General features: G+C 63.4%; 1 protein-coding gene across 1 annotated transcript in view; it reads left to right on the top strand.

Annotated features, from left to right (window-relative positions):
• The window catches only part of DNAH10 (dynein axonemal heavy chain 10), a 124,339-nt gene that overhangs the window by 76,999 nt on the left and 27,392 nt on the right, over window positions 1-19,948 (top strand). Inside the window, exons 42-56 of the mRNA XM_070066093.2 lie at window positions 660-794; window positions 989-1,205; window positions 3,092-3,211; window positions 4,457-4,602; window positions 4,852-5,004; window positions 7,296-7,556; window positions 10,505-10,677; window positions 11,481-11,574; window positions 11,742-11,909; window positions 12,593-12,781; window positions 13,379-13,550; window positions 14,590-14,793; window positions 15,294-15,374; window positions 18,102-18,299; window positions 19,369-19,530. Coding sequence (XP_069922194.2) covers window positions 660-794; window positions 989-1,205; window positions 3,092-3,211; window positions 4,457-4,602; window positions 4,852-5,004; window positions 7,296-7,556; window positions 10,505-10,677; window positions 11,481-11,574; window positions 11,742-11,909; window positions 12,593-12,781; window positions 13,379-13,550; window positions 14,590-14,793; window positions 15,294-15,374; window positions 18,102-18,299; window positions 19,369-19,530 — 2,473 coding nt within the window. The remainder of the gene's footprint in view (window positions 1-659; window positions 795-988; window positions 1,206-3,091; window positions 3,212-4,456; window positions 4,603-4,851; window positions 5,005-7,295; window positions 7,557-10,504; window positions 10,678-11,480; window positions 11,575-11,741; window positions 11,910-12,592; window positions 12,782-13,378; window positions 13,551-14,589; window positions 14,794-15,293; window positions 15,375-18,101; window positions 18,300-19,368; window positions 19,531-19,948) is intronic.

The following is a 19,948-nucleotide window of genomic DNA, read 5'->3' as shown; positions in this document are numbered from 1 at the left end:
GAGCGGCTGGGTGAGTGCCATGTGGGAAGGCCCCAGGATCTCACGGTGTCAGACCTCAGAGCCCACCCACCATGTGTCTGTCACAAGGCTCCTTGGAAGGGGCGCTGTCATCGTGACGGGCGGGGATGGGTGTGGCAGGCAGGTGCAGTCTGTGGCCCAGCCGCACCTGAGATACCAGAGCACGTTGTCAAAGGGACGCGGGTGACCTGGCCGTGTCTGTAGCAGGGCCCTGGGCAGTGGGGAAGTCGGAACCAGGACAGGATGACACCCGAGAAGAGAAGACCCAGGGAGCGAGGGGACCACTGTGGGGGATGCTGTCCCCCGGGAGGAGGGACGCTGAGGCCCCAGGCAGTCCCTGGAGGCCGTGGCTGCCCTACAGGGCACAGGGCCTTCTGAGGTTCTGCATTCTTTGCTGGGTGACCATGGGCGTACCCCCTTTCTGTCCAGTGGGACCTGTTATCCTTCCTCCATCCCTCGCCTCCTCCTCCTCCTCTTCCTCTCCCAGGGAGTGGGGTGGACGCCCGGCATGGAAACATGAAGGACAAATGTCCTTACACCTGTTAAGGCGCCATCACCGGGGCTTCCCATTGGCCAAGCGCGCCGTCCATCAGAAGCTGCTTCCCGCCTTGGGAACGCTCTGGGACGCGGCTCTCCCACAGGCGGAGCAAAACGACCTGGACCGGCTCTTCGACAAGTACGTGCCCTACCTCATCAACGTGATCGTGGAGGGCGTCGTGGACGGGAGGCAGGCCGAGAAGCTGAAGACGATCGTGCCCCAGACCGACCTCAACATGGTGGGCGGCCCTCGCCATGCACGCTCGGACACCCGTGGGCTCGGGAGGGGGTGCGTGCCAGCCAGCCGAGCGCCGGCGCCGTCAGCACGGCGTGGGCGCGGGCGCTGGGCTCCAGGACCCGGGGGTCTGGGGCGGGAACAGACCCCGCGCAGGAGCACTCTCCTGGCTGAGCCAGGTGCCTGCCCGCGAGCCAGGTGGCGCAGCTCACCAGGATCCTGGACGCCCTGCTCGAGGGGGAGGGGGAGGACGCCGACGTGCTGGAGTGCTGCTTCCTGGAGGCCCTGTACTGCTCGCTGGGCGCCTCCCTGCTGGAGGACGGGCGGCTCCGCTTTGACGAATGCATCAAGCGCATCGCTTCTCTGCCCACCGCGGACACGGAAGGGGTTTGGGCCCGGCCCGGGGAACTGCCAGGTAGGGGCCCGGCTCCCGGGGCTTCCGGGCAGGGGTCTGGGCTGCTGTGGCTTTTTACTTTTTATAAATAGGGAACGATTCCCGCCTTTCTGGTTTGTTTCCATTTTGTTTGCAAGGCAGAGAGGCAGACAGATCTTCTGTTCACCGGCTCACTCCCCAGAGACCCGCAGCAGCCCGGGCTGGGCCAGGCTGAAGCCGGGAGCTCCCCCGGGGTCTCCTCTCTTTCTGCAGAGGTTCTTTTTGGACATAGAAGTGAAAACCACCCGACAGGGGCTTCTCCCCGTAGCTCAGTGGCCCCAACAGCTCTGATTTGTCCTTTCTAGCCAAACCCCACCCTCACACCCCAGGATGGCCCCCCACTCCCCTAGGACTTCCTGCCCCTGACTGTGAGGCCTGCTGTTCCCTGACCCCCCTCCCACAGCCGCCCCCTCCACCTCGTGCACACACAGGATCACTTGCCTCTGACTGTGGGACCCCCCCCCAGAGGATGGCCTGTGCCCCCCTAGGACGGCCGCCCACTCTCTCAGGACTCCCTGCCCCCGACTGCCAGGCCTGCTACTCCCCAACCCCCCCACAGCCGCCCCCTCCACCTCGTGCACACACAGGACCACTTGCCTCTGACTGTGGGACCCCCGCCATGGCCTGTGCCCCCAGGACTTCCTGCCTCTGACTGTGAGGCCTGCTGTCCCCTGCCTGACAGCCGCCCCCCCACCTGCCCTTGACTGTCGGGGCCCCCCCAGAGGATGGCCTGTGCCCCCCTAGGACGGCCACCCACTCTCTCAGGACTCCCTGCTACCGACTGCCAGGCCTGCTATTCCCCAACCCCTCCACAGCTGCCCCCTCCACCTCGTGCACACACAGGACCACCTACCTGCCTCTGACAGGGGGGGCCCCCAGAGAAGGGCCTGTGCCCCCCCAGGATGGCTCCCCCCTCCTCCAGGACTTCCTGCCTCTGACTGTGGGGCCTGCTGCTCCCCCTCCCCGGCCCCGCTCAAGGCCTGCCTCCCCCAACCCCCTCAAACCCCTCCCCCCTTCACCATGGACACTCAGGACCACCTGCCCTGACTTCCCTGTGTTCCCTCTGCACTCTGGGTGCCCCCCCCAACCCGGCTCTCTGTGCCCTCTGACCCTTCACCCCTGCCTGCTGCCCTTAGGCTCCTTGGCTTCCTGTCTTCTTCCCTTGAGACCCCTTTCCTGCCCGGTCTCGCTGGTCTTGCCGCGTCACCAGGGAGGGGTCCGTTGGGTCTGGAGGAGCTCCGGGCTCTGGCCTCTCGCACCCCCGGAAAGGAGAGGCGGCCACGGAGACAGGTTGCTTTACGTGAAGCAGAGGTTGGCGCCAGTCTGTCCTTTGAAGAGTTTTTATCCGGTGAAGGAGGGAATTTGCCACTGTTGGGGGGGGGGAGGCAGCTGGCGGGAGAGCAGGGGCTCTCTGAAGCCCCGGCAGCCTCCCTCTGATCGTGTCACAGGCCGCCCTGTGCCGCTTCTCTGCTGTGCCATTTGCATTGCAAGGAGTCGGGAAGGGTCTGGTTGGCACCGGGGTCTCAACCAAAGGGGGAAGGGAACGGTGGGACAAGTCCTTTAGGGTCTGTGGGGAGCCTGCCCCGTTCCCATGGGGGAGAGCGCCCTGCAGCTGCGACCCCGCTCCCAGCCGCACCTGCCGCTCTGGCTCCACACAGTGTCCCTTTGCTGGCTCCAGCCCGCCCTGCACGGCCCGACCTCCCTCCCGGTGGCCAGTGTCCGTCCACGGGCTGAGTAGCCTTGGCTCAAGTACTGCCCGAGGGGCAGTCTCCCGGAGGTGCCCACCAGTGTCTGTCCATTTACAGCGCGGGCCGGGAGGGCTCCGGTTCTGTCTCGGACCCAGGCGAGACAGCCCCTTCTCACCACAGGTCACCTTCCAACCTTGTATGACTTTCACTTTGACCCCAAACGGAATCAGTGGATCCCATGGAGTAAACTAGTCCCAGAGTACGTTCACTCTCCAGAGAGGAAGTTCATTGACATCCTGGGTGAGTGCCAGCTGCCTGGCTTCCTGGTGTGGACTGATCATACGAATATTCAGAGATGGGGAGGGAGAGAAAGAAACAGGGGGGGAGAGAGAGAGAGACAGGGGAAGAGAGAGGGAGAGAGAGACGGGGGAGAGGGAGAGAGACGGGGGAGAGGGAGAGAGAGACGGGGGAGAGGGAGAGAGACGGGGGAGAGGGAGAGAGACGGGGGAGAGGGAGAGAGAGACGGGAAGAGAGAGAGGGAGAGAGAGACGGGGGAGAGGGGGAGAGAGACGGGGGAGAGGGAGAGAGACAGGAGGAGGGGGGAGAGATGGAGAGGGGAGGAGAGAGACAGGGGTGAGGGAGAGGGGGAGAGAGACAGGGGAGGGGGAGAGAGAGAGAGGGAGAGAGAGACGGGGGAGAGGGAGAGAGACGGGGGAGACAGAGAGAGATGGGGGGAGAGAGAGACAGGGGAAGAGAGAGAGGGAAAGAGAGACGGGGGAGGGGGAGAGAGACAGGGGAAGAGAGAGAGGGAGAGAGAGACGGGGGAGAGAGAGAGACAGGAGGAGGGGGGAGAGATGGAGAGGGGAGGAGAGAGAGACAGGGGTGAGGGGAGGAGAGAGAGATGGGGAGAGAGAGACGGGTGAGGGGAAGAGAGAGAGACGGGGAGGGGGGAGAGAGAGAAAGATGGGGGGGAGAGAGAGACGGGGGGGGAGAGAGAGAGAGAGAGAGAGAAGAAGAAAGAATATGAGGACCTTCTATCCGCTGTTTCATTTCCCAAATGGCCACAACAGCTGCAGCTGGGCCAGGCTGAAGCTGGGAGTTTGAAGCTCTGTCCAGGTCTCTGAAGCGGGTGCAGGGGCCAAGCATCTGGGCCGTCCTCCACGGCTTCCCTAGGCCCATCAGCAGGAAGCTGGGTGGGTGTGGAGCCGCCGGGACTTGAACTGGTGTCCACTCGGGGGTGGCGGAGTCGCAGGAAGTGGTGTAACCTGCCACGCCACAATGCCAGCCACCAATGCACACTTCTTACACGGGGGTGTGGGTGCCACGTTGAAGTTAGGCCTCCACAAAGCCGCGGGCGGCGGCGGCCAGGGTGACGGCTCCTAGGAGGGGGTCGCAAGGTCACACTCGCGTGTGTGCTGTTGGGGTCCCGGCCCAGCTTTTGAGGATGCGTTTGGTGGGGCTCGGGGGATTCGGACACCCCCAGTGGCCAAAGGCTCACGCTCCGGGTGCTGCTGCCGCGCGCCCACCCTGGTTGTCGCCCTCCAGTTCACACGGTGGACACAACCCGCACCACCTGGATGCTGGAGCAAATGGTTAAAGTCAAGCAGCCGGTCATCCTGGTCGGAGAATCCGGCACCTCCAAGACGGCCACTACCCAGAACTTCCTCAAAAATCTGAATGAAGAAAACAACGTAAGTCGCTCCCCACGGGCGTCCCTGCCCCACGCGTGTACCGCGCCCCCCGCCCACGGTGGCTTCCCACAGCACACACAGGCGCCTCGCTGGGCGGCTGGAGCTCAGGCTGGTGCCCAGGGTAGATCTTGCTCCCACGGGAAGGCTTCCCGCGGGGTGAGGACGAGCCGGTGTGGCAGGGACCCCTGAGTTTGCACGGTGGGCGGTGGCGTAGGGGCCCCGTGTTCTGACCCGGCCTTTCCGCCTCAGATCGTGTTGATCGTCAACTTCTCCTCCCGCACCACGTCCATGGACATCCAGAGAAACCTGGAAGCCAGCGTGGAGAAGCGAACCAAAGACACCTACGGCCCCCCCATGGGGAAGCGCCTCCTCGTGTTCATGGACGACATGAACATGCCCAAGGTGGCCGGCGGCACAGCGCGCAGGCACACGCGGGCCCTCCCGGCTGCTCTGTCCTGCAGGGCAGGGCACAGGCGGCCTTTGCGTGCTTGGCGTGCGTCCAAGGAAGGGGTTCCCAAATGAGCTGCGCTTCAGGTGGCGACACCGTGTGCTCAGCCCACGCACACGGGAAGCAGGGGCAGACGCTGCCCGAGAACCCCCACCCCCACCCCGGGTTTACCAAGGAGAGGGCGCTAGGCTGCGCAGCGGGGTGTTCTGGAGCCAGAGCCTGCGAGGGGCGAAGTTTCCTTAATGCGCGGCCACAGGCGTTTGCATCCTTTTGCAGAACCACTGTCCCCCCCCAAGAGTGCAGAGCCAGCACCCCCCACCCAGACATCTGTCCGTCTGTTTACTGTTATTCTGTTCTTCCACCCATTTATTCACTCGCCTGTGTGTGCATCACCCATCTGTTCACCCATCCACCCACCCACCTACCCATCCATCCATCCATCCACCCACCCACCCACCCACGTACCCACCCACGTACCCATCCACCCACCCACCTACCCATCCATCCATCCATCCACCCACCCACCCACCCACGTACCCACCCACGTACCCATCCACCCACCCACCCACCCATCCATCCACCCACCCACCCACCCACCCATCCATCCATCCATCCACCTACCCACCCACCCACCCACCCACCCATCCATCCACCCACCCACCCACCCATCCATCCATCCATCCACCCACCCACCCACCCACCCATCCACCCATCCATCCATCCACCCACCCACCCACCCATCCATCCATCCACCCACCCACCCATCCACCCACCCACCCATCCATCCACCCACCCATCCATCCATCCATCCATCCACCTACCCACCCACGTACCCATCCATCCACCTACCCACCCACCCGCCTATCCATCCACCCACCCACCCACCCGCCTACCCATCCATCCACCCACCCGCCTACCCATCCATCCACCCACCCACCCACCCACCTACCCATCCATCCACCCACCCACCCGCCTACCCATAAATCCACCCACCCACCCGCCTACCCATGAATCCACCCACCCACCCGCCTACCCATCCATCCATCCATCCACCCACCCACCCACCTACCCATGAATCCATCCACCCACCCACCCATCCATCCACCCACCCACCCATCCATCCACCCACCCACCCATCCATCCATCCATCCACCCACCCACCCACCCATCCACCCATCCATCCATCCACCCACCCACCCACCCATCCATCCATCCATCCACCTACCCACCCACGTACCCATCCATCCACCTACCCACCCACCCGCCTACCCATCCATCCACCCACCCACCCGCCTACCCATGAATCCACCCACCCACCCACCCACCTACCCATGAATCCATCCACCCACCCACCCATCCATCCACCCACCCACCCACTCACCCATCCATCCATCTATCCACCCACCCACCTACCCATCCACCCACCCATCCATCCACCCACCCACCCACCCACCCATCCACCCACCCACCCATCCATCCATCCACCCACCCACCCATCCATCCATCCACCCACCCACCTACCCACCTACCCATCCATCCATCCATCCATCCACCCACCCATCCATCCATCCATCCATCCACCTACCCACCCACGTACCCATCCATCCACCTACCCACCCACCCGCCTATCCATCCACCCACCCACCCACCCGCCTACCCATCCATCCACCCACCCACCCACCTACCCATCCATCCACCCACCCACCCACCCGCCTACCCATCCATCCACCCACCCACCCGCCTACCCATGAATCCACCCACCCACCCGCCTACCCATGAATCCACCCACCCACCCGCCTACCCATCCATCCATCCATCCACCCACCCACCCACCTACCCATGAATCCATCCACCCACCCACCCACCTACCCATGAATCCATCCACCCACCCACCCACCCACCCACCCACTCACCCATCCATCCACCCACCCACCCACTCACCCATCCATCCATCTATCCACCCACCCACCTACCCATCCACCCACCCACTCACCCACCCACCCACCCAGCCATCCAGTTGAGTATCTTTACTGAGCGCCTCCTGTGCCTCCCCTCAGGGAGCTTGGAGGGAGCGCGAGAGGGGAGCACACCCATGAGTGAATGTGCGAGTGCAAGCTTCGAGAGGCCCCCAAGACCAAACCAGGGTGCGGGGGGGGGGGCTGAGCTGCCGCCGGGGCTCAAGTAGGGCCGCTCGGAGTCCTGCTTGGTGATCCGATGCTCTCTTTTCTTCCACAACAAAACCAAGGTGGATGAATACGGCACCCAGCAGCCGATCGCCCTGCTCAAGCTGCTGCTGGAGAAAGGCTACCTGTACGACCGGGGCAAGGAGCTGACCTGCAAAACCCTCCGCGACCTGGGCTTCGTGGCTGCCATGGGCAAGGCGGGAGGCGGCCGCAACGAGGTGGACCCGAGGTTCCTGTCCCTCTTCAGCGTCTTCAACGTCCTCTTCCCTTCGGAGGAGTCTTTGCATTTGATCTACTGCTCCATCCTGCGAGGCCACACCTCGGTGAGCAGTCACGGGGGGCAGCCGGCGGGGGGTCCGGACACAGCTCGGTGAGCAGTCACGGCTGGGGGAGCCGGCGGGGGGTGTCCAGACACAGCTCGGTGAGCAGTCACGGGGGGCAGCCGGCGGGGGGTCTGGAGGCCACAGCTCGGTGAGCAGTCACGGGGGCAGCCGGTGGGGTGGGGGTGGGGGTCCAGACACACCTTGGTGAGCAGTCACGGGGGGCAGCCGGCGGGGGGGGGGGTCCGGAGGCCACACCTCGGTGAGCAGTCACGGCTCGGGGAGCCGGCGGGGGTGTCCGGACACAGCTCGGTGAGCAGTCATCGTGGGGAGCCAGCGGGGGGGGGGGTCTGGAGGCCACACCTCGTGAGCAGTCACAGCTGGGGGAGCTGGCGGGGGGGGGTGTCCAGAGGCCACACCTCGTGAGCAGTCACAGCTGAGGCAGCCGGCGGGGGGGGGGGGAGTCGGGAGGCCACACCTCGGTGAGCAGTCACAGCTGGGGGAGCCGGCAGGGTGGGGGTAGGGGTGGGGTGGGGGTGGGGGTCCGGAGGCCACCGGGGGCTGCCTCACCTGTGCGGCCGGGGCCCATGAAGATGTATTTTAATTTTATTATTTTTAAAGATTTATTTATTTTATTTGAAAGGCAGAGGTATAGAGAGGCACAGAGGGAGACAGAGAGGTCCTCCATCTGCTGGTTCACTCCCCAAATGGCTGCAATGGCCAGAGCTGTGCCGATCCAAAGCCAGGAGCTTCTTCCAGGCCTCCCATGTTGGTGCACGGGCCCAAGGACCTGGGCCACCTTCTACTGCTTTCCCAGGCCATAGCAGCGTTGTGTTCTGGATTGCCCAGATAGAAAGAACCAGTGAGACTCACCGTAATGCAAAGAACAAAGGGACTTTATTTGTAGGTCCAGCATGCTGGGGCCTGACCTCCTGTTCAGTGTAGTGCTGGGAGACCAAGACCCCCTTCTCTGTGTTCTCAGGGTTTTATAGTTCCCAGGCAAGCAAGTATTACGTCCGCATTCCTTCCTTCCCCTGGCCCTGCAGGACCAAGGACGGCCCACCTTATTGGTTGCCTCCACCTGGTCCTGCGGACCAGACCAAGGACTGCCCGGTGTCAGGTTTCATTTTCTCACACCAGGCGCATCCTGGGCCTAGTCTGTTTTTTTTGTCTTGTGAGAAGCCTGTCATGGCGTGGCTCTGGCCTCTCACAGCAGAGAGCTGGATCGGAAGTGGAGCAGCCAGGACTCGAACCGGCGCCCATATGAGATGCCGGCGCTGCAGGCAGAGGCTTTACCCGCTATGCCACAGCGCCGGCTGCAACATTTGCTTTTAAATTTCTCCCCAAATCAGAAGGAAAAACACTCACCTTTCTACCGACGCAGTCATACAATACAACTGTAACTTACTGCAATGGAAGGAGGGACGCTGGGCGTGGGCGTCGGACGTGGGCCTGGGCAGGCGTCCTGTGTGGAGTCTGGGCAGTGGGTCTGAGGGCCTGGGCTCGGCAGCCCCCGTTCTGCTTCTCAGCTGAGACCCTTGTCTGTGGCTCCCGTGCTCGCCTGAGCTGGGAGGTGATGATGGCGCCACTGCACACGGGTTTTGGCAGGATGAAAGCAAAGTGCAGGTCACACGTGTGGCACACACACGTGTGTGGCATGTTGTCCAGCACGTGCTCACCAGGTACTGGCTCCTGCTGCAGTTGGTAGGGTTTGTTTGTCCCCTCAAATGGAACCCATTCATTCGAACAACGACCTTCTCATCCTGGCCCTGGCCTCAAAGGCCGGGGGACAGGGCAGTAAGGCAAAGCCGTGCCTGGCCAGGGGTGGTCAGTGGGAGCTATGAGAGCCTGGGTTCTCTCCTCTCTTTTCTTTCTTTTTTCTTTGAATATTTTGTTTGAAAGAGTTAGAGAGAGGGAGAGAGCGAGATCTTTCATCCTCTGGTTCATTCCTTTAGTGGCCACAGCACCAGGAGCTGGGCCAGGCCGAAGCCAGGAGCTTCTTCCAGGTCTCCCACACAGGTGCAGGGGCCCAAGCACTCGGGCCATCTTCCACTGCTTTCCCAGGCCACAGCAGGGAGCTGGATTGGAAATGGAGCAGCCGGGGCTGTAGGGGGCGGTTCCACTCGCTACACCACAGCGCCAGCCTCGTGAGCACCTGGGTTTTTGTGCCCTAGCTGAAGGCTCCGAATCCAGCGCTGTGGGGTCTGCTCCAGGTTAGTAACCTCGGACCGAGAGCGGGCTTAGGTTTCTGGTTTCACTGCGCGCTGCCGCGTCGGTGAGCGTGAGAATCCAGGGCGAGAAGACCAGATCCCATGGTCGGCTTCTCTGGGCTCTGTTGTTGTTAAACCTCTAGTGTGTGGAGGGACTGTGTATGGCACAGCACACAGCGCTGGGACACCTGAACCCTGCACTGGATCCGAAACTTCGGTCTGAGTTCTGGTTCTACGCCCGGCTCCCTGCCCGTGTGCACGCTGGGAGGCGGCACTGAGACCCCTGCCACCCACGCGGGAGACCCTGAGGGAGCTCCTGGCTCCAGCATGGCCCAGCCCTGGCTGCTGTGGGCCTTTGGGGAGTGAACCAGCGGATGGAAGATCTCTGTATTTCTCTCTGTCGCTCTGCCTCTCAAATAAGTTTCTAAAAGTTTTGGTAAAATCCACATAACGTGAAGTTCATCATTTGGGCGTTTTTAGTCCACACCTGGGAGGCGTTGGCTGCACCCATGGTGCTGTGCCGCCGTCACCACTGCCTGGTTCCCTGCAGAGGAATCCAGTTCTGGGGCAGCCACCCATCTGCCTTGTGCTCCCGTGGGGCTGGCTTCCCTCCCTGGGCGGGGTGGGGGGGTCTGCACTGCAGCGAGTGTCAGGGGTACCCCCCTCGTTGTGGTCACGTGTTCTGCCGTGTGGCTGAGCTGCTGATGCTGGCTGGGGGTGGGGGGTGTCTTGGTTCCACAGACCTTCCACGAGAGCATCGTGGCTGTGAGTGGCGAGCTGACCACCTGCACGCTGACCCTTTACAAAAACATTGTTCAGGACCTGCCTCCCACGCCGTCCAAGTTCCACTACATCTTCAACCTTCGCGACCTCTCTCGGGTCTTCAACGGCCTCGTGCTCACGCACCCGGAGCGGTGAGTGTTCCGTGGCTCGTGGAGTCTGTCCCACGACTCAGGGCGGCGCTTGATGCATCACCCGATGCCTTCGCTTGTGCTCGGTGGAGAAAGGAGAGAACCCCTTGATTTAAGGCCTGGCGCTCTGTAAGCTGTTGAGCCAAGAGGAGACACCGGCTGGCCAGGCGGACAGGTGTCAGCGCCCCGGGGTGGGCCCACATCGCCGGTTCTCAGGCTGGGTGTTCGTTGCCGGTTGCGGCTGCTTCTGTCGTGAGTGTCTTCAGGCGAGGGACGCGCCGGGGACAGAAGGGACTCATGGCTGGGTCTGGGAGTCTTCTCCAGGAAGCAAGACCGATGCCTTCCCACAGGGGCGTGCAAGAGCCTAGCTCGCGGTGCGTGCCTCGTCCGGCCGCTCTCTGTGCTCCCAGACTGCTCTGGGCACCCTCGCAGCGTCCCGAGTGACCCCCAGGGGGAGGCAGCTGCAGGTGTTTTGGGGGCAGTGACGCCTCTTGGGTAGAAACCAGGGAAGGTTCCGGAACGGGGCCGGATGGAGCAGGTGCTGACTAAATGCCAGCGGCTCACTGGCTGGGGCGTGTGGGGTCGGGAGCCCATTCCACGTCGCTGGTGCTGTGGGAGGAGGCTCCCGGCTGCCCTGCAGGTGGGTGGCCGTGGGTGCTGCCCTCACACTCTATGTGTTTCACCCGTTGGCTGCCAGGTTGTGTCAGTGTGAGACCGGGGCGGGGGGAGAGTGGCAGTGCGAGGGCCGACTGCTGGCCCGGTGATGGTGACGGTGACGGTGGCGGACGACGCCTCTCCCGGTGCAGGTTCCAGACGGTGGCCCAGATGGTGCGTGTCTGGAGGAACGAGTGTCTGCGGGTGTTCCACGACCGGCTCATCAACGAGATGGACAAGAAGCTGGTCAGTGCTGGCCTGGCGCCGGGGGCAGCCCCGCTGCTTTGTGCATGCAGGGCTCCAGGGATGGCAGGCGGGGCGGGGTGGGGCGGCGCAGGAGTCCCGAGCTCACCTGGCAGTCACGGCCCCGAGCGAGGGTCCTCATGGGGTCGTCCCGGGGTCCCGGGTGCAAGGTGCAGGAGCACATCGGCAGCTTGGTCATGGAGCACTTCAGCGAGGATGCCGAGGCGGTGATGAGGGACCCGGTCCTGTTCGGGGACTTCCGGACGGCTCTGCAGGAGGAGGAGACGCGTGTGTACGAGGACATCCAGGACTACGAGGCGGCCAAGGCCCTGTTCCAGGTGTGCGCGGGGGCCCACGGGTCACACCCCTGAGGCTGGGTGTGGGGGCTGCGCACGCGGGCTCCACTCGCCCAGTGCTGCCCGGGGCTGCCGTGGGGATTCATTCAGTGGGGACAGCCCCCACCGAGAGTCGCCTGGTCCAGCCCCAAGGGCTGCTGCGGGGTTCTGACCCAGAACCAGACGTGGGGACCCCGGGCCGGGCTCCTCCGCAGTTCCTGCTGGTTAAGTCCCTGTCACCTGTGGGGCCCCCTGCTGGCCAGGAAGAGACCAGCAGATGGCAGCCTTGACTGTGAACCCCGATGGATGCTCAGGAGAGAAGACCTCTCCTCCTTCCTAGAATCCTGGGCGCAGGGCCCGGGAGCCTTGTTTTCCTTCATCTTGAGAGGGGGAGAGAGACGGAGGGACTCCCCCATCCGCTGGCTCCCTGCTGAGTGCCTGTGCCAGCCAGGGCTGGGCCAAGACAAAGTTGGGTCAGGGGACTCCATCCGGGTCTCCCACATGGGCGGCAGGGACCCAGGTGCTTGAGCCTTGGCGGCCGCCTCCCAGGGTGCGCGTCAGCGGGAAGCTGGACCTGGGAGCAGAGCTGGCACTGGGGCCCGGCACTGTGATGGGGGCCGCAGGCCCCTCGGTGCTGTCCTCGCTGCTGAGCCGAACGCCCCCCTCCCCGCCCCGTGTTAACTCAGGAAATCCTGGAGGAGTACAACGAGAGCAACACCAAGATGAACCTGGTCCTGTTCGACGACGCCCTGGAGCACCTGACCCGCGTGCACCGCATCATCCGCATGGACCGCGGCCACGCCCTGCTGGTGGGGGTCGGCGGCTCTGGGAAGCAGTCCCTGTCCAGGCTGGCCGCCTTCACGGCCGGCTACGAGGCGAGTCCGCCTGCCGCGTGTGCGTCCTTGTCTGCGTGCACGGGTTTTCTAAGAATTACAAGTTCACCGAAGCGCCTTGCGCCCCTCCCCCGAGGGGGCCGTCACTGCGAGCCTCCTGCTGGGCGCTGCACACTCGGGGCTGCGCACACACACACACACACACACACACGTGGTGGCTGGGCCCAGCGCCGCTTCCCTCCCGCTCCCCAGGTCCTGCCGCCCTCCCTCTTTGTGACTCCGAGGACCTTGTTCTCACCACGGACACTGCTCTTTCCATTCCTTTTTTCTTTTGAAAAAATATTTATTTATTTGAAAGGCAGAGTAATAGAAAAAGAGAGAGAGACAGAGAGAGAGAGAGAGAGAGGAAGACATAGATCTTCTATCTGTTGGTTCACTCTTCCAACACCCATGACAGACGGGGCGGGGCCAGGCCAAGACCAGGAGACCAGAATTCAGTCCAAGTCTCCCACCTGGGCGGCAGGGACCCAGCCGTCACCCGCCGTCTCCTGGGGTGTGCTGAGCAGGGAGCTGCATCAGAAGTGGAGGAGCTGGGACTTGAACCGGCGACCTCCATGACTCCACCCCCTGTGCCTGCAGGTATTCGAGATCCTGCTGAGCCGAGGCTACTCGGAGAACAACTTCCGGGAAGATCTGAAGAACCTCTACGTCAAACTTGGCGTCGAGAACAAGACGATGATCTTTCTGTTCACGGATGCCCACGTGGCTGAGGAGGGCTTCCTGGAGCTCATCAACAACATGCTGACGTCGGGTACGGCCAAGGTCAAGGCCAAGGTCAAGGCCAAGGCCGGTCCCAGCTCCCAGCGTGACCCCTGCAGACCCTGTCCGGGGCCCCGCACCCCCGCATCCCGTTTCTCCCTGGTTGCAGCCCCTGCAGTGGGTTTGATCATCTTCACTTGTGCAAATGAGACCCCGGTAGCCCACCCCCCGTCAGGACAGCCATCACGGGGACAGCCGGGCGTCCCTGCCCCCCCGCCGGCCACCCTCCCCAGTGCTCACTGGGCATTGCAGCTGCAGGGGAAGGTGCCCCGGCTCTCGTTCCACAGCTGAGGACCTGGGGCTCAGGGCTGCCGTGGAGGGTGGGACGCTGGCCCCTTAGAGACACATCCGGGTCCTGATGTGGGTGGGGCTTTAGGACGAGTAGGGGTCTCTGCAGAGGTGAGCACATTGGGATGCAGGGTGCATCCTACACCTGGGACAGCCGTCCTTGCAGGGGGGGGGGGCAGACACGGGGACGAGGCCAGAGAAAGCAAAGGCCGAGACCAGAGTGGCAGCTCCCTCTCCAAGCACCTGCCAGAGCCGAAAAGAAAGGAGGCTCCTCCCCCAGGGCCTTCAGAGAGAGATCCTGTCTCACTGCAGGCTTCTGGGGCGGGAGAGAAAACGTGAGCTACTGTGGGCGGCGCAGCTCGGGGTATCCTGACTGCCGCCCCTAGACGCCGCTAGCACAGTGCTCCCCAGGCGGTGACGGCAGAGCGCCTGGGACCGGGCCAGGAGCTTCCTGGGCTGTGCAGGGCGGGTGGGGCAGCCGCCTGCAGCGGAGCACCTGCTCCCAGACGCAGTCGCTGTCCAGCCTCACGGTGGCCCCTCCAGGCAGGCAGGAGGCATTTGCCTCCCCATTCTACGGCCAGGAAGACTGAGGCTCGGAGGACTCTGCCCGGGGCGGGTGACTGGGCCTTGGGCCTCAGCGTCGGGACCCACACCCTCCTGCGCACCACGGCACCTGCTGCCTTTTCCCGGCCGCCCCACCCTGCGTGCCAGCCCCCGACTCCAGCCCGCGTCTGTGTCCCCAGGGATGGTTCCTGCACTGTTCCAGGAGGAGGAGAAGGAGTCGATCCTTGGTCAGATTGGACAGGAGGCGGCGAGGCTGGGCTTGGGCCCGGCCAAGGAGTCCCTGTGGCAGTACTTCGTGAACAAGAGCGCCAACAACCTGCACATCGTCCTGGGCATGTCGCCCGTGGGGGACACCCTGAGGACGCGGTGCCGGAACTTCCCAGGTACCCTGGCATGGAGCCCGCCAGCCCCGCCCTCTGAAGCAGCAGGGCGCCCGCCCTGGGGGGCTCTGGCCCCGCTCTGCCTCCTTCCGTGCCCACGGCAGCGCACGCCCCCGCCCCCAGGGGGAAGGTCCACGGCAGGGAGGGGGCGCTTTCTGCGGGTCCCCCCCCCCCCAGAAAATTCCACCAGCCCCGTGGAAAGCGTGGCTCCTGCTGTTGGAAAGGGGGCGTGGGTTTTGCCCCCAGGGGACTGTGGCCTGGAGCTGTTTTGGTTGTCACAGCTCAGCACAGGGGTGGCACCTGGGGTGTGTCTGTGGGGGGGCAGAAGATGCTGTCCCACACCCTGCAGGGTACAGCCTGGCCCCAGATGTCAGCATCGTCCAGGCTGAGTGGCTCAGCCCGGGCCAGCTCCTCCCCAGCGGCGGCTGCTGGAGTCCACGGCGGGGTCCTTGAGCCTCTGTGGGTGCGCAGCGCCATCTCGTCCCTCCCTCTCTGTCTTCCAGGTCTGGTGAATAACACCGGCATCGACTGGTTCATGCCCTGGCCCTCCCAGGCCCTGCATGCCGTGGCCAAGTCGTTTTTAGGTGAGTCACGGGTGGGGACTGTGCTGCGGGCTTTAATTAGCGAGGCAATTGTTCATTAAAGTTTTACTTATTTTTTTTTTAATATTTATTTATTTTACTTGAAAGAGTTACACAGAGAGAGGAGAGGGAGAGCGAGATGGAGAGAGTCTTCCATCTTAGTTCACTCCCCAGTTGGCTGCAATGGCCGGAGCTGCACCAATTTGAAGCCAGGAGCCAGGAGTTTCTTCTGGGTCTCCCACACGGGTGCAGGGGCCCAAGGACGTGGGCCATCTTGTACTGCTTTCCCAGGCCACAGCAGAGAGCTGGATAGGAAGTGGAGCAGCCAGGTCTCAGGCTGGCGGCCATATGGGATGCCGGTGCTTCAGGTCAGGGCGTTAACCCGCTGCGCCACAGCACCAGCCCCACTTATGTTTTCAATGTGCGTGAAAGAAACAGGGAGAAGAGGTATCTCCCATCCAGTAGTTGACTCTCCAGACGCCCGCAATAGCCCGGAGCCAGGACGCCAGAACGGGCGGCAGGGACCCAGGCACCTGAGCTGGCACGGCTTCCTCCCAGCACACGGGTCGCAGGGGCTGGGAGAGAAGCAGAGGGGAGACTTGAAGCGGGATGGGAGCGCCCAGGCCCGCCCTTCCCGAGCCGCTCTCCTCGCCTGGGCCAGGGATTCTCAGCCCGGCCCCCGCGAGCACAAAGGCAGTTTCTGGGCTGTGTGTTCGTCCCGAGTGACGTCAGAAGACTCCGGAGGACGATCCAGGCTACGGATGGGTTAGGTGTCAGTGGCAGCAGGCGCTGCCTGCCTTGCTAAATAAAGTTGTATTGGTAACGAGGCTCACTCGTTGGTTCACACAGTGGCTGTGGCTGCACTTGCAGAGTTGAGTGACTGCAACAGAGGCTGTGCTGTCCCTGTCGGGCTCTCCTGGGACAGAGTTGCTGACCCTGGCCCCAAGGATGCCCAAGGACAGCTGCACTGGGTTTCCTTGTAAGGTGGAGACACCAAAGGCCTCATCTGTTTTTTTTTTTTTTAATTATTTATGTGAGAGGCAGAGTTAGAGAGGGAGAGACAGAAAGAAAGGTCTTCCATCTGCTGGTTCACTCCCCAAATGGCCACACGGCTGGAGCTGGGCCAATCCGAAGCCAGGAGCTTTTTCCAGGTCTCCCACACAGGTTCAGGGGCCCAAGGACTTGGGCCATCTTGTACTGCTTTCCCAGGCCATAGCAGAGAGCTGGATCGGAAATGGAGCAGCCGGGACTCAAACTAGCCCCCATATGGGATGCTGGCACTGCAGGTGGCAGCTTTACCCACTATGCCAAAGTGCCAGCCCCTAAACTTTTTAATTCCATTTTCCCACAAGCCAACGTCGTAACTTGAATCCTAACGCACTTGTAGAGTTAGGGTCAAGGTCAAGGTCAGGTCAGGCTCGAGGGCTGGGAGAAGCGACTCCCTGCTGGTGGTGTAGCCAAGGGTTGCCAGGTATCGTCCACCGTGTTGCCACTGTGTTGTGACAGCAGTGTCACATCTGCCTCCCAATAAAGCTTTATTCGCAACACCGCCTTGTGGGCCAAATTTGTCCTCTGGGCCAGTCTGCTGCCCCCGATACAGCCACACCCCGGTTTTCATCGGTGTGTTGGCCACTCCCGTGTGTCGGTGCCTGGATTTGCTTTCGGTCGTCAGCAAACGCCGCCCGGAACGTGTGTGTGCCTGCCGCTGAACTGCAGGTTCCCTGCCCTGGTAGCCTGGGCTGGAGGAGTGCACCCCAGAGCGTGGGGGTTCGTGAGGCAGCCGTGGCCCTGGTGGAACCCACGGCCGGATCCCGGAACCTGGACGGATCTCTGAGACGTGAGGCACCTGGTGCCTCCCACAGCTCTCTAGCCAGCCCGAGTGAGCCCCCGGCCCCTCCTGCCTCGCTGGGTCCTCCTGCAGCTGGGAGGAGAACCTGGCTCCTGGGTCGGCAGATCCGAGCCACGCGGGGTTCGTAGCCGCCCTCTCCCTTCCTTTGGGTCACGTTAAAAACAACAACCATGCTTTCCGGAGACGGGCGTTCGGCTCGGCAGCGAAGCTGCTGCCCGGGACACCTGCGTCCCGTGCCGCAGTGCTGGTTTTGATCGGCTCCCTTTACAGTTCCAGCTCTCTGCTGATGAGCCCCTGCCAGGCACGTGGGGGCCCAGCGGGAGCTCCTGCGTCCTGGCTTTGGCCTGGCTCGGCCCTGGCCTTCAGAGGCGTCTGGAGACTGAACCAGCAGGTGGACGCTCTCTCTCCCTGCCTTTCGGATAAAGGAAATTTAACACATCATTTTTATTGCGATGGAACGCGTATAAAAGCGCTCCTTTGAACCGGTTCGGAGTGCGCACGTGGCCAGTGTCACCACTGTCTGTCTCTAATCAGTTTTCGTCTTCCCAAACCGACGCTGGCCCTGGCGCCCGCCCTCCCGGCCGCCCGAGTCTGCTGGTCCTGTGGGTGGCGTAGAAACGGACTCCCGCCTCGCTTCCCCTTCCGATTCTGGCTTTCGGCCGCACTTGGAGCGCGTCAGCGCCTTGTTTCTTTCCGGGGCTGGACGCAGCACGCCGTGCCCTCTCATCACCGGCGGCCGTCGGGGTTGGCGGCAGCGGCTGAGTCCCTGTCTTTCGGGCCCGGAGCGGTGTCGTGGGGTCAGGTGGAGATTCCGCTCCTCGCGCCGGGGAGCACGCGCGTCCTGTCCTCAGGAGGCGCCTTCTCTCGCTCCTTCCCTGTAGGGGACAATCCCATGATCCCGATAGGGAACATAGACGACCTGGTGGAGCACGTTGTGTTGGTCCACGAATCTGTGGACGAATTCAGCAAACAATTCCTGCAGAAGCTGAGGCGCAGCAACTACGTGACCCCCAAGAATTACCTGGACTTCATCCACTCATACGCTAAGCTGCTGGACGAGAAGACGCAGTGCAACATAGGTGAGGGGCTTCCGGGGCGGGGCCGGGGTGAGGGGCGGGGCCGGGGTGAGAGATGGGGGCGGGGCGGCCGGCGGCGTGGTGCTTGGGGCAGGGCCGGGATTCAGGTGCTGGCCTTCACGGGTTTCTAGAGTTCAGCTACGTGGAAGGCCTCGCTCTGCATACTCACACATACGTGTGTCTACAGCTGGGGGTAGGGTGGGATGTGAGAGAGCGCCTTCGTCTGCTGGCTCACTCCCCAGATGCCTACAACGGCTGGGGCTGGGCGCGGCCAAACCCAGGAGCCCAGCGCTCCACGCAGGTCTCCAACCGGGGGAGCAGGGCCCAAGCACCGGAGCCGGCACGGGGCTCCCCAGGCTGGACGGGAAGCAGAGTGGGTGGGGCTTGACTGGGCGCCCTGGGAGGGGGCGGCACAGCTCCTGCTGTCGCTGAGACCCTGGGGTGGAGGCGGAGGAGGAGGGCCTGTCCTGTGGCTGTTACACGGGGAGCATGCTTGCACACTCAGTCTTGCAATGACATGCATTTTAATTTACTTGTTTGAAAGGGGAGAGAGAGATCTCCTAGCAAATGCCCACAGCACCCAGGGCTGGGCCTGGTCACGGCCAGGAGCCCGGAACTCAGTCCCGATGTCCCGCGTGGGTGGCGGGGACCCCAGCACTTGGGCATCTCTGCTGCCTCCCAGGGGCATTGGCAGGAAGCAGGGGCAGAAGCAGAGCCAGGACTTGCGCCCTGGCGCTCTGGGAGGGGTGCAGGCGTCCCCCGTGGCATCTTCACTGCACCCGACGCCCGCCCCTGGAAAACGCCTCTCAGAGCGAGGCCCAGCTGCGGCCGCGCCCCAGGGAGGTGCAATGGTGAGAAGCGCCAGGGGCCTCATTTCGAGATTGTTCGGCACCGACACCAGCCCACAAACTCTTTGAAGTCCCCGGGGACTTCACGTCTCGGGCCGGGCGGGACCGGGGACGCCTACACACACAGCGTTGATTCGTTTCCCGTGAGCCCGGGGTGGAGGGACCTCGGCGAGGCCCCCGGAGGGCCTGGCCCTGGACGGTGACGGGGCTCTCTCTGCCCCCAGCGCAGTGCAAGCGACTGGAGGGCGGCCTGGACAAGCTCAAGGAGGCCACCATCCAGCTGGACGAGCTGAATCAGAAGCTGGCCGAGCAGAAGATCGTGCTGGCCGAGAAGTCGGCCGCCTGCGAGGCCCTGCTGGAAGAGATCGTCACCAACACGGCCATAGGTGAGCGGGGACGGGCGCCGGGCACAGCCGCCCGGGCCCCTGCACTGCCGGTCTGGCACAGCTGGCGTCCGTGCGGTCTCATCCGCTGTGCACAGACATGAGCTGGTGGCTTGAGCCCATGGTGCGCCGACAGGTGCCTGTGCGGCTCTCCCCTCGCCTCGCCCCTACATCCGTCACTTCTGTGTGGGGGATGTGTTGGGGGTTTGTCCAGCAGGACAGCCATCTCCTGAGCCCCGTGAGCTGAGCCAGCCGGGCCGGCGCTTGGCCTTGGCGGTGGTCCCTTGGGACATCCAGGACCTTTCTCGGGCCCCTTGGCCGGGCCCTCCTGGCTGAGCAGCCAGGGACCTGGACCACGCTGCTGCCAGGAAGCTGCCTGGCCACCTACGTCTTGCCGGAGACACGGCCCGCAGCCCTCTCT

The sequence above is a fragment of the Oryctolagus cuniculus genome, chromosome 21, assembly GCF_051225735.1.
Source record: "Oryctolagus cuniculus isolate XC-2025 breed Fujian yellow rabbit chromosome 21, ASM5122573v1, whole genome shotgun sequence".
NCBI classification, from domain to species: Eukaryota; Metazoa; Chordata; class Mammalia; order Lagomorpha; family Leporidae; genus Oryctolagus; species Oryctolagus cuniculus.
This window is presented reverse-complemented; position numbering and strand designations above follow the sequence as displayed.